Below are 13,673 nucleotides of genomic sequence, written 5' to 3' on the forward strand. Positions count from 1 at the left end.
AACCCTTTTGTTGTATGCTTATCTTGACAACGGCGGCGGCAACGTCACACTGAGAGTTGAAATGCCCTCATATGACCACCGTAACACCCCTCACTCCCCTTCGTAGTAAGCAAGCAGTTTGCCGGCTGGGGCTGAATTGGTTTGAGTGTTGCCTTGAGGCTAGGCTGGTTCTAACTTCTAATTGTACAACAATACCAGCCGATCGTCTATTCTAGTGGTGCCCGGTTATAAGTGGAGTCTACGATGCTAGGATCACGATGCCAGACGTGATATATTTGTATATACCCAAGAGAGAGAGAAAGAGAGAGATTGTAAGACTAAGAGAGATCTAGATACCGTGACTAAGAGAGATATCGATATATCATGAGGTCGAGGTTCATGAAATCCACACCGATGAGGACGTGACGGTTATACCCATCCGGCATAAACAATTGCAATTGCAAGACTAACTAGTCAATAGACTAGTCAATGATTACGAAACCCGAACTGCAGTGCACCTCCCACGTTACGTTTCGGCTGTCCTTCTCCTTCGGCCCAGATCGGCCGGTCCGCCTCACCTTCGAGTGAGTACCTCTCGGTACTCAACCTACCACAAACGTGACAGCAAGAAGGGGGGGGGAAAAAACAATCAAAAAAATTGGTTAGTTACCGATATTAATTATAATTATCACCGGGCATTTATGCGAACCTCTCTCTGGTCTCTTGTGGGGGCCATCGCCAACCTTCGTGGCGGTGTATGATTGGCCCCGCAGCCGTTGGGTTGGCCCATCCCATCCAAACCAGATATACCAGAACCAGATACCAGACAAAAAAATAATGTGAAACCTGTTTTTTCACCCCCCTTCCTCTTCCACCCTCCGCTCCTCCCTCTCCCCCCACTGGCCCGGGACCAGCTGTTATCTTACTCTACTCTAATTTGTTTGGGGGGGGGGTAGGGGGGAGGGCGGAGAACTCCATGGAGTAGTTTGTAGAGGACTAGGTAGCCAGGAATGGCATTTTGGAAGAGGCAAGAGACGTTTTTAGCGCATTAGATTGGGAAGGAAATAGGACGACGTTATTGGGTTTGGTTGCGAGCGAGGAAAGAAAAGAAGAGGAAGAAGGAAGAAGTGGAAGAAGAAGAAAGGTGGGCGGGATCTGATCATCTGCCCTTCGGTACACGCGCGCTCTGGATAGGACAGGACACGTTCAATTCGTCGTTATGAAAAAAGGCTACATCTGGGGGAGGGAAATGACACATAGCGCAGGTTCCCGTCTAGGTACGGTATGATGTACTGTTTAACTGTTTGATGCACCTGAGCTTCTGCAAGGGGGAATATATTGAATGGAATTATTTATGAAATACAGTACAGAATAAACTGGTCTCCAGAGATCCTAGATCAAAAAACAAAAAACAGAAAGAAAAACAGGAACGGCACATCGTTACTACTGAGAACATGACCAGGACGAGAGATGATAGCAATTGAATTCGGGTTTTCGGTAAGAAGGCCTAGACTTGTACTTCTAGATCCGGCCGACATGGAGAAGATCCAATTTCTCTTCGATGGCGTTCAGGACAGCAGGGGTGTGTGGTTTGGGCGAGACCGTTTAAGAAGTCACCTCATCGATTTTCACTCGCCTTCTACAGCAAGATTTCTTGATGGCCACCACTGCGGATTTTCGCGTGGCAAAGACACCACATTGTTCGCTTCAGCAAACGAGGGCTTCGCGGAGAGCCAATGGGCGGTGCGGTGAGAGCATTACCGTAATTCATATTCTGCCGGGAGCTCGGCCAAACCCAGATAGATGGACGACTTACCACCAGCGGAACGGAAGCCTGGGGTGGAGAGCAGGGCTTGTTTCAGGATCTTGACCTTTTGCCACTGATTGGCCGATAAACCCTCTCAGATCACCGTATGGCAGTTGATCCTCGTCATTTTTTTGTTGAGAGGGTGGGCAGGCCATAAAAATCGATGCGCTGGCAGACTTTGTGGTTTTGTCAACGAATGCTCCAAATGGGGCAATATATCATGGGGTTCTAAGCGAGATAGGGAAGTGTGTGCTCTCTCTCTTTTTTTTTTTTTTACCTCTCTCATGGTTTGGTGGCCCCCAATTACCAGCTGTACAATTTTGGCTATCTCGATCTGATTTCCCTTGGACCACACAAAACACAAGGATTGGGATTTTCGGTCAGCGAGCGGCGATGTTAGATGGATGGTGCTTCTGTCTGAATATTGGGGAAGAAAGCCTGGGGAAGTTTTCCATGCCAATTCTTTCTCTACCGCTTTCTCTCCCTTCTTTTTTTATTTTTCTAGCTTTTACTTCACTTCCCCAGTAGACCACCGCGGGCTCTCCGTCACGATCGAGCCGTGCGTACTAATCGACTTAGGCAGCTTATCGCCGTTCGTGTTACAGCCGAGAGAAAAGAATCGTCGAAAGCAGGCAGGACAGGCTCCTCTACTAACGTCGTCAGTCACTTCAATTCAATATCACACCCCCATCATGGTTATCTCGTCACGAGCATTCTCCCGGTTACTCAATTATCAAATCTATATCCCTTTGTAGTAGTACTCTAGCGTAAGTCACGTAGTGTTATTGGTGGTGGTACACACCGTTTAACGACGGCGGTTCCCTCTCCGTACCGTTCTTATCAAAGTTATCGGTTATTGCCTCGGATCCAAGGAATGGCAAAATTGGTATGTTTCATACTTGTACATATTCGTTCCTAGTCCTTCCAGGCTATGATATGATGATCGTGCATTCGAATCTCAGTACGAAAATACACTCCCTACCCCTCCACCATACCGATGCAAGGGTCAGGGCTATTATTCTCGTCTGTCGTTACACGCTGCACATATATGACCTGGCCCTTGGAGTTACTTACACTGGTAACTGGTATCACTAAAAAAAATTAAATAATTAATTTTTTGCTACTGTAAAAAATATAAAAATTCCAATGATGGTGGTGTTACCCCGGTCCCGTCGAAGGTAGGGTCGCACCCACCGGAACTCCAGTGGCTTCCCGCAACCTTGCAGCTCCTTAGGTAGCCCAGACGTCGAGATCAGCGTGAATGCATGCATACACATATGCAAGTGGCTTTTACACACAGCGGGCTTGCGTGATGCAAACTGCAGCCCCGCTGCCTGCAGGGACCGTGCATAATACGTGTATCCAGTCGACACCAATAGATTCCGCAGGATACACTTTCTTGGGCAGCGATTTTTTGGCTAAGTGGAAAGCGTGAGATCGGGTATGTGTGGGGAGAGAGAAAGCGTTCTTGATGGTTGTGGTTGCGGTTGTCTGGGTTTCCCTCCATGGGTTGTGGTTGATGTTGTGCAAACGGATTAATTGTGCGCCAGACGAGTGTTCTTCCGGGCACACCGCTAAGGGTACAGTGATGGCCGTTACACACTATTAGCATGTAGATACAGCATCGAAAAGGGATCCAACCTTGCAATATGTACATATGTACATACATATAGAGTACCGGTACATGATATCCAGAGCACTCTACACACACATCATGAGAGTAAAAAAAGTAAAATTTTATAAATAAATCAAAACCGTTCAAGGAAAAAAGAATTGATTGCAAGGCTACCAAGTCACATCAATTGATGGATTTTCCTTGTCTAGCTCCAAGGATTGTGGAACACAGCGGGAGGTTGCATGTCTTCTGTCACGCGTTTTTTTTCTTCTTTTTTCTCTGAGCCGCGCCGAGAGAGAAATAGTGATAGAGAAAGCACCATTTTAGACCAGAAGCGGCTCAACGCGGGGAAGTGGAATGGGAGACAAAAACAGATTATATTATGGAAAAGATACAAAAAGTTGAAACGAGCCGGAAAAAAGATTTCAGGAGTCCAAGCGCATCTAGCATCGGGAACGGATAGAATACCCCAGCTTAGAGCGTTACGCTAATCGCCAATAAGGATCTACTCTTAATAAGTCGTACTGGACGTGTGAATCTATGCCATAGATGTGTGTTACATAGTGTGTGTGTGTGATGTTCCTCGCAACAACGTCCGCTGCAATCCCAAATGTAGAAGAGTATCATAGGGAGTGCAATTCTCGCAGCTCGCCGCCGTTGTCCGCGGGGGCGGCAGAGAAATAGCAATGGGTCAGTAATAATAAATGTGGTGGAATCTATCTGCAGTGTTGGGGATAACCCGCCTTCAAAAACGGAAGGATATTAGTAGTCGTCTTTTTGAAATACAACTGCAAGTGATACTGGCCCGTTTTCTCGAAGGTTACCGGTTGCAATCATGATACATCACTCGCCCCCATCAGTCACTGTCACTGTCACGTGTGACTGGCACATACATACACACCTACTCTTACATGTAACATAACTCACACATTCCAATAATATGTCGTCCTGCAGTGAATCTGTGCTTAGTGGCGGGAACTAAATGCAAAATCGGCCGCCGGAGATTTTCGGCTTACAGAGTAAACAAGGTTGCAGTACATGTTGCAGAGTGCTTTGACGAGAGACAATAAAAGAAGGTACGGAGAAGGGCTTACATGCTTCTCTTGCAGTCGTCCTCGGGAACGGAATAAAGGGTGGAGATAGAAGAACACACACACTGCGTAAGGCCGCCGACAGAGTAGAACGGACGGGAAATAACCAAGGAGGATGTGATAATCCGTTCCGTACCTAGTCAGGCAAGGCACATCGGCAGGACGAGTGTAACGTGACGGGGAGCGGAAGCAAGGCCTTTGTTCAAGTTTCCGATTGACTAAATGGAGGAGGAGGAGGAGGAGGACATATGTAGATGTGGGTTGAGGATCCGGGAGAGCTACGCGAGTATGCGTCCGTTTGGCATAAAATAGTACATCCGCGTGCGTTTGTTGGAGTCCCGCGTGGATCGTGTTTCGTCTCTCTTCTTTGATTGTTACATCAAGAACAAGAGCACGAGAAGGTATGACTTTCTTAGTGGACAGTCTCTCTAGTGTGATGAGGTTTTTTTCTTCTTTTTTCTTCTTCAGCTCGAGCTCTTAGCTCTTAGCTCTAGTTTTCCGGGGGGAATGGCAATCAAAGAAGATGAAGAGAAATCTCCACCGGGAAGGAGAACAAGAAGAGAGGCAGTTTTATTTTTGAATTTTTGACGATCCTCAAAGAGTACATAGAGGGTTAAATATGCCTACCAGTCTCTATCCGTAGATGTAACAAGAAAGCGACGAGTTGCACAGGAAGCAGCATTGAGAGATCGTAGCATTCTTCTGCCCGTCATCCTTTTGTTCCTCCTACATATCACTCACTAGTCACTGCGTAGAATCATCACAGACTACATATCTGCTTAGAGTAGCTTGTAAGGTGCTGAGCTCTTTCTCGCAACAGCTCCATCCTAGCTGTCTCTCTACCTCTCCCATTTGCGGTTGTAGTTGTGCCTATCACATACGCAACACAAGCTCCACCGGCAGTAGCGAGAGGAGCACAGTGGCTCTCTGACACCGCCAACATCATTCTTACCCAAGCTCCTTGCTTTTTGCCGGCGCGTCCCCGATTTACTTTTTCCGTAAGTGAGTGTGTGTGATCCCTTCTTATTCCATCATACTCAGGCTGGATGGAGAGCATGATGTTGCTTGCAGACTCAGAGATGGGAGACTTCGATACTGGTACATCCATCGCGCTAGATGGCAATTCCATACTCTAGAACAGCTCTCTCTCAGCAATGAATGGCTTCTGCTTCTACCAAAAAGAAATACCTCTTACTGATTTACATGCCAGCCAGCTCTTCACCTCCACCACCACCATCATCATCATCAAGTCAGGTAGCATCAATAGGAAGCAACATTACCGGAAGGGCAGCATAGTCCGGAACGCTTACCAACCGTGACCGCCCTCGATATCTATCTTAATCTTGCATCATCTGCCGTTGGCTCTGTCGTTATCCGCCGACCAAATCCTATCCGGTATACCCAATCATTGGCGCCTCCATTATTATCCGATCACTCCAGTCGTAAGTCTCGTGTCTCACGCTCAAGCAAGCAATTCGCTTGTAGGACAGATCGATTTTCTGGTCACGTCAATTCACATCGCAGTAGCCAGGGGTGCGCCAAAGACCCACACAGACTGCGAATCGGCAAGAACCACGCGATAGACCTCTGAACTAAAATCAGACTTATCCCTTCCGTCTGTCGCGTGTCGTCGTGTCTTTGATTTGGTGAAATACCAATACAGGAAGTAGAGCTACAGAAGAGACCAACCATTTCATATTTCTAGACTTTGATTCTTTATTTCATTTTTCCCGGCGCATTTGTTCCTTACCGGCCATCTCCTGCTGCTGCTGCTCATTCTAGCTTATTCTAGATCTAATACTGGTAAGAGTAAGTAATAGTTACGCCTGCTATCTTGATCTTTCAAAACTCCTACTCTATGTTGGCAATGGAACCTTTATTTTCCCCACGTTCATAAGTTTTCCTTGGGCCGTGGCTCCTTCCTCTCCCCACGCTCTCAACTATGATCCTTTCCAAAAAAAAAAAAAAAGCCACCGCCAATGAGCGGAGTGACAGTGCTTCCATTTTTATACACGGTTCCTCCTTGCCAACGCACACTCCACCGGTCTAAGGCTCTAACCAAATTCGTCACGCTACCAACTTTATACCCTAACCCTGCATCAATCCAAGATCCGTCAGGCTAACCAGATGCGTTGTAGCTGTCGCGCCTGCAGTCCCCTTCTGCGCCAATTCTTACTCGAACCCCTGCACCCTTTTTTGTTGCGGGTGCCGAGCCAGCCAATAGAAGGAGACCCCAGCAGCCTCCCAGTCAACAACCCTTTCCTCCGCCTGGTTCGTTCAGACTGGAGGGTGGCCCTCGCTCTCCGCAGGACCACTCACGAGGAGGGGTATCTGGGACTGGCGCTGCGCTGTGCTGGCCTGGGAAAGGAACCACCGACATTCTCGCTGAATTGATTGCCCTTATTTTTTCCCTTCTTTCCTTTTTCCTTCTTCCGAAGGGGTTCATTATTATTATTACGATTATCATTTGTGTGTTAATTGCTTGCCCCTTCCTTGGCCAAGGAGAGACGGGAAAGAAAGAAAGGAGGTGAAAAGCAAGAGATCGAGGTAAGAAGGAGAATAACGAGAGAAAGTAGTTACGAAAAGGCTACATACTTAGAGGTCTCTGCCCAAAAAAAACGAGATAGAGAGTGATTGAGAAAGCAACCAGGAATTCCATCAAACTGGTAAGTACCCACTTTAGTTCCTTGGATTGACCAATGGGAGAGCACTGAGTGAGCAAGTTGGATTAACTGTCCCGTTGACGGCGAAAGCTCTCTTCACTCACTCGATTGCGCCGTCCCAACCCCCCTCACACACCCATATCCGTTCCCTTTCTCTTCCCCCGGCAAGTCCAAGTCGAAAGTCCCTCGCCAGAGTCTGAACGGTTTGACACCTCTCGCCGTAACCCCTGTTCGACCCGCCCAGCCTCCAATCCAGCCTCTCTATACCAGACGAGACGACGGAGGCAGTGAAAGAGAAATCATTGTAGAAAAAAAGAAGACAGAAAGCCAGTGTACGTACATACATACCTGCCTCCTCCTTTTCCTCTTCGCACCACCTCCATCCCATCAACTGTGCTGCGTGAGGGCAAGCAAAAAAAAAAGAAAAAAGGACCTCCACTTGGACGGACCATCATTGCTTGCTGCTTGCGCTACTTCCCTGCAAGTCGCCCCGACCCGCATCGTAAATTCTACATTTGCTCTTCCTCTTCTCGACTCTCTTCATTCACTCTCTCGAGCTTTCCCCAGCCTCTCCTCGAAGAACCACTTCCCCCCCCATCATTCTCTCCTCCTCCACACACCCACCCCCTACCCTACCCTACATCCTCTTCCACCCCCTCCCCTCGCTCAACCTCTCCTGCTCGGTTCGTCGCGCAATTCCTTCCCTCCCTTCCCTTATTCCTCTTCCCTTCTCCTCCTCGCGCCTACCATACACGCCCTGCGTTTCCTTTGCATCATTAACGACCGGCCGATCTTGCAGCAAGGCGCAACTGGAGCTTCACGACATTTCATTTTAAGCCTCTCCCCCCGATCCAAGACACTCCTAGTCACAGTTGAAAAAAACTGCTGCTGGAGCAAAGAAGGATAAGGCTCAGTGCATCTCTTACGACCAACGAGAAATACGAACGAACGAAAATTACGAGGAGGCGCTATTCTGCAATTGCAACGACATTCAATAATCAAAACAAAAATCACACACGTAAAAATAATCACGCCCCCCCCCCCCCCCCCCAAATTAGTCATTCAGCATTTACGAATTTGAAACGAAGCAAACGCCAAAAAGTCCCCCCCAAAAGTTATCTTTCCCACGAATATTCTTCCGTCCAAAGCATTGCATTCCAACTCATCAACGAGACAAAACGCTTCCTCTGGCATTCCTATCCCAGAACTGTAGTATACGGCACTGTATAATACAGCTATTTCAGCTTTCTTCATTCCCCGGACACAGGCATTGGCTTGATCGCATTCGTGTTCTTCAGTATCAAAAAAGTTGTTCTCTCTGTCTTTTTGACATTTTTTCTTGGCTGGTATTTTTTTGCCTCGTCCATTGATTCGTTTCTGCATCCATCTGCACTTTACCGAGCGACTTGTACTGCATCTCTGTGGTTGGTTGAGCATTCCCACCTGCATCCAAGCAACAGTTTCTCATCGTCGCGGCTACAGGACGAATCCCATTACCTTCTGCTGCATCCACTGGAAGGGTTAGCCGCTACTCCAATTTTCTGGTGGAAGCCACACCGTTATTTAACGGTTAATAAAGACATCGAATCTGTTGGCTGAAATAAGCACAGAGCCCTCGTCTTTACTGTTTTATATTCCTCGGAATTCCCTAAATCCGCCATCAAAAGGCAATCACCGGTCCAACCAACAAGCTGGAGCTACCTTCCCTCTCCTCGGTCCAGACTAGAGTTCCCCCTCTCGACGTCTTCGCTTGGAACAGCGGCGGGTTCAACAATCATCCTCACTACAAGTCGAGTATGTCCAACGATAAGCCTCCATCAGCCCTATCTATTCCGCAGTCTGTAACAAACTTGTCAAATAACTCACCTCGCTCCTTGGGAACATCTATTCTTAACGGCTCCCACACCGGTCCCAATTCCGCCAACGCTTCTTCATTAAGCAAGTTGAACACACCTCCCGGGAACAACGGGCCACCTCAGCAACACGCTCTTCCGAACCCCAATATCCCTTCCCCACAACAACAACACCCCCAATCGTACCCTTCTCACGGCCCCCAGTTCTCGCCGTACGGAAACGATAACTCGGGATACATGCAGTCGCAAAGCCAGCCACCATATATCGGTGTTGACTTTCATCAGCATCATCTTTCTCAGGGGCAGCCTCCTACACCGCAGACTGCGACATCTGGAAGTAACATGAACTTCCCTCCTCAACCTCCTGTTCTTCAACCGAACTATAACCAACCCCACCACAATGGTTTCCCACCATTCCAATTTCCCGCCCCCAATGGAGTCTCCTCTCCTGCTGGGCAACCCGGTGTTTCGGGGCCAATGGTACATCCTACACAGCAGCTGTTGCCATTGCCACAGAACACCCAGCTAACCCCCAGCCCATCACCACTAACTGCTGTATCTGCGGGAGGTCCTCAAACACCTGCATCTGCTACAGCGGCTGGTGGCTTTGGTAACCAAACCTTTGACACCACCGGTCAGCACGCACCCCCTGGAATGAAACCCAGGGTTACTGCAACGTTGTGGGAGGACGAGGGCAGCTTATGTTTCCAAGTAGAGGCGAAGGGTGTATGTGTGGCGAGGCGAGAAGGTTTGTACTTCGCGCACCATCGCTTCATCTAAAGTTTTTCCCCGCTAACGATTGTTCGAACCGATAAAAGATAACCATATGATAAATGGTACAAAGTTACTGAACGTGGCTGGAATGACCCGAGGAAGACGTGATGGAATCCTCAAGAGCGAGAAGGTTCGCCATGTAGTGAAAATTGGGCCAATGCACCTTAAGGGAGTATGGTGAGTAGCTGTTGCATCTAATCGTGGATTGCCTATATCTACGATTAGACCTATGTTGTTCAATCAAGCTAATTTGCCATATCTGTAGGATTCCATTTGACCGTGCATTGGATTTTGCCAACAAAGAGAAGATCACGGAACTATTGTATCCTCTCTTTGTGCACAACATTGGTGCTCTGCTCTACCACCCTGCAAACACTCACCGAACCCACGCGGTGGTGGCTGCTGCCGAGCGTCGCAAGCAAGACAACCTGCAGAACCAGATGCAGCAACAGAGAAGGGGTCCTTCGGAACTCATCTCCTCACCACACCCCCCTCCATTGCATCATCATCATGGTATGCAAGGCGGTATGCAGCAGCCTCACCACCTTGCTCCCCATAACCTGGCTCAAGGACCTCACCAGATCAACAGCCGACCGGGTATTGAGCGGAGCCTGTCATTCCCCACACCCCCATCAAGTGCATCAAGTGTAATGGGCGGTGTCAATCCCGATGGCTCATTTTGGAATGGGGGAAATATGGTTCAAGGAGGACCTGGTAGTCAGCCATTGGCAATTGACACTGTTATGAACAGTCGTTCTATGCCAACCACACCAGCGACAACCCCTCCCGGCGGTGCCATACAGCAACTACAGTCGTATCCACCACCACAATATGCTTCAGGGATACCACAGAACAACCCCATTGCGCAGCAGAATATGCAGAGGTTTGGACAGCCCTTGCCCCAACCAACTCAATACATGAACCAGAACCGGGAAGCTAGCAACATGGGACCACCTCCTACAGCTCGTGGACCTCCGGCATCACTTTCCAGGCCGTCGTCGAGGCAGAACAACGCGGAGGAGGTACACCCCAAGGAAGAAGGCGGTGAGGAACAAAATGGATTAGAACAGGGTGAACATGAGGACCAAAACCAGGGTGAAGAGGAGGCCGAACATGAAGCTGACCATGAGGAAGAATACACTCACGATGCCAACAACTATCCCGGTGGCCATCGTTCCGGAAACAACTACTACCCTCCTCTCAACGCTGACCATGCTCCCCATCTCTCCCCAGAGATTAACGGATCACCCAACCATGGTGGACAGGCACCGTCAACTCCGGTTCGATCATATGGCACTGCAAGCGGCAATGTTCCCCGAACAATCGATGGTGGTTCCGGCGCTACTCCACGCACCGCCCCTACAGCGTCTCAATCGCAATGGGTTCAAAACCCGCACGGATACTCAACCCCACCTCGGGCTGCCACTAACGGTGGACGCCAAGCACCGCCCCAAAGGAATCTCTATCAATTGGTGAGCGGTGACGCTGCTGCTGACCAGCACAATGGATCAAATGGGGCTGGTGCTCCTGATAGTGGTTACCCGGGTCAAGGTCTAGGTGTTTCCATCCCTGCACAGACACCCCAGCAACCTTATAGTGGGATGAATGGATCATCAACCCCCTCATCCAACAAGCGTATGAGGATGGAAGATGAGGATGAGAATGGTTCCCGCCCTTCTAGCCGGGGACATGACGAAAGACCTGGCGGGGATTCTGAGGGGGGTTTGAAGAGACGCAAGACGATCCGTGAAGGCTCCACACCTGTCATCGGCGGCGCAGGCTCTGCATTCGACAGAAACGCGGATGGACGCCTCAACCGCACACGGTCGGCAGTGCAGCCAACTCGGGCAGCGGGCAGGCGGTGATTTATCGATAGACTATTGTTTTTTTTTTAGCTTGCCCCCCAAAATTCAGCAAGGATATATCAATTTGGCATGCAGGAGTTGAGAGTCTATTTATTCGTCTTCGATTTTAGTTTTTTTTTTTTTTTTTGATTTTTCCGGATTGATGGGATGGATTGAATAATCCGGTGGGTCGGCTTTTGGTTTGGGGGTTCTTTTCTGTTTTGTCTTTTCCTTTGCAAAAAAAGATATGAAGTGACGCAGCGAATCCTTTTTTGTTCTTACAATAACCACACATGTCTTCGACGTATTTTCTTTTGGGTCATTATTTTTTGTGAATCATTCTTAAGCTATATTCTCTAGGGGTCTTAAGTCTGCTTCCATCTGTTCATTTTTTTATCTCCTGTGGATGCTTTTGTCTTATACCTGTGTGTTGCTAGTCTGGTTTCCACGTTACATCCGTGTGTCTTTTCGCCTTGAACGTTCTCACGATTGTGCTTTTATGTAACGGCCGTCACGACTTTTCTCCCTCTCTGGTTTGTGAATGGATGGGGTAAAACTTTTATAGTGGTGGAAATCTTTTATCATTTTATCATACCTTTTCCTCCTGTTTTTCATAGTTATTTGTTCCTTGTTTTTTTGCGTTTGGGATTTGATTTATTTGTGAGTAACTGTTTTTAGGCAGGGGAGTGTGTTGGAATCCAAAAAATTTGGCGGTCTCTACAACGAAATCCTACAAGGCAATGTTCTGGTGTCTATTGCTTTTTGTACCTATTATTATTTACTCCGATTGATAGCTATCTGGCCTTTGGTCCCTTCGCTATCGGCAAAACAACCATTGAGGCCCGCGAGGCGCGGAGTTGCAAAACAATCCATGTACGTGCCTCTCGATCAGATGTTGTGAAAATAGGATAAGAATTGTTCACTGCCGTTTTTAATCTGTAGTCTTCTTGTTCCGTACAGGACCCAATCTGGCACAGTCTTCTTCCTTGATCTTTTATTCCCCTTACATCAGCGCTCAACTCTCTCTCTTCGTCTGCATCCTGCATCTAGTAAAACGGACCGTCCCTACGTACTGTAGGCGGGCCCACCAGCCCACCAGCAGCACCACCAGGAGCACCAGCACCAGCACCAGTTTTTTCTCTCCCAGAAGGAGGGAAAAAAACACCAAAGCAAAGTGCGGGGAAGGCAAGCCAGGGGCTCATTGGCTGCCGCTGCCTGTGTGTTGGGTGATTACTCGGTTGGATTGGAACTTATGCGTGCATGAGTAGCGGTGCGGTGTCTCCGAGGTTCGTGCGTGCATATAAATGGGGGGGGGGGGAGGGGGCAGAAAGTCAGGTAAGGGAGAGATCGATCCTCCAATATCCACACCCCCCCTCCCTTCAATTGGAAGACTCTACACAGCCACGCCTAGTGGAGACACCGGCCACATCATGTACCTACACGATTCAGCCTTCGTGTATGCGGCACGAGAAGGTGGAGGAGCAAGAGGAAAACCTCGTACTCTAGATGGTACCTATCCTCCCCATCTTCCTTCACATATGCAATGTTGCTTATTTCAGTGCCTTTTCCCTCCCTCCCTACCTCTTTAGTTTGACTTCCTACCGTGTATAACCAAAGATCCGAGGGCCGGGGGAGAGGTAGCGAGAGAGATGGTGATGATGTTGGTGATGGTGATGGTGATGTATGTGTATGTGTCCACTCATGGGTGCGAAAAACCCACATGAATAGCTCAATTGCAATTGCGGCCCCGGACTTTCAAACTCTCTAATCTGCTCGCCGGAAATCCAATGGTGCATAAGATACCTGTCACGCCTATCACCGTCCATCCATCGCGTTATGTGCAACCAATGCCAATGTGGTGCTGCCAAAAGAAATGGCCGTGTTTTATATCATGCATTCTTTGCTTTTTTGCTTTATTTTTTGCTATCCTTCTCCTCGTGGAGCTTGCCTTGTCTTATTATCACAAAATCTTCACAGTATTAGAGTATACTACTGAATGTGGTATGTACAGACCATACCGAGGAAAAGAAACGAAAATCCCCGTGGG

The 13,673-nt window shown here is 48.4% G+C and overlaps 2 protein-coding genes across 2 annotated transcripts; both read left to right on the forward strand.

Moving 5' to 3' along the window:
- Positions 1-1,515: 1,515 nt before the first annotated feature.
- H6S33_005499 (uncharacterized protein) lies at positions 1,516-1,731 on the forward strand (the record flags this gene model as incomplete). Its single annotated transcript, XM_044836852.1, has 1 exon — positions 1,516-1,731. One exon carries the CDS (start codon positions 1,516-1,518, stop codon positions 1,729-1,731), a length of 216 nt encoding a protein of 71 aa, XP_044698808.1.
- Positions 1,732-8,951: 7,220 nt separating this feature from the next.
- Positions 8,952-11,647, forward strand: H6S33_005500 (uncharacterized protein; the record flags this gene model as incomplete). The annotated part of the gene is made up of 4 exons (XM_044836853.1): positions 8,952-9,756; positions 9,827-9,959; positions 10,048-10,853; positions 10,917-11,647. The coding sequence occupies 4 exons, from the start codon at positions 8,952-8,954 to the stop codon at positions 11,645-11,647; spliced, it is 2,475 nt and encodes an 824-aa protein (XP_044698809.1).
- Between the last annotated feature and the right edge of the window lie 2,026 nt (positions 11,648-13,673).

This window comes from Morchella sextelata (assembly GCF_020137385.1).
Source record: "Morchella sextelata strain SCLS chromosome Unknown scls_2, whole genome shotgun sequence".
In the NCBI taxonomy this organism is placed as follows: domain Eukaryota; kingdom Fungi; phylum Ascomycota; class Pezizomycetes; order Pezizales; family Morchellaceae; genus Morchella; species Morchella sextelata.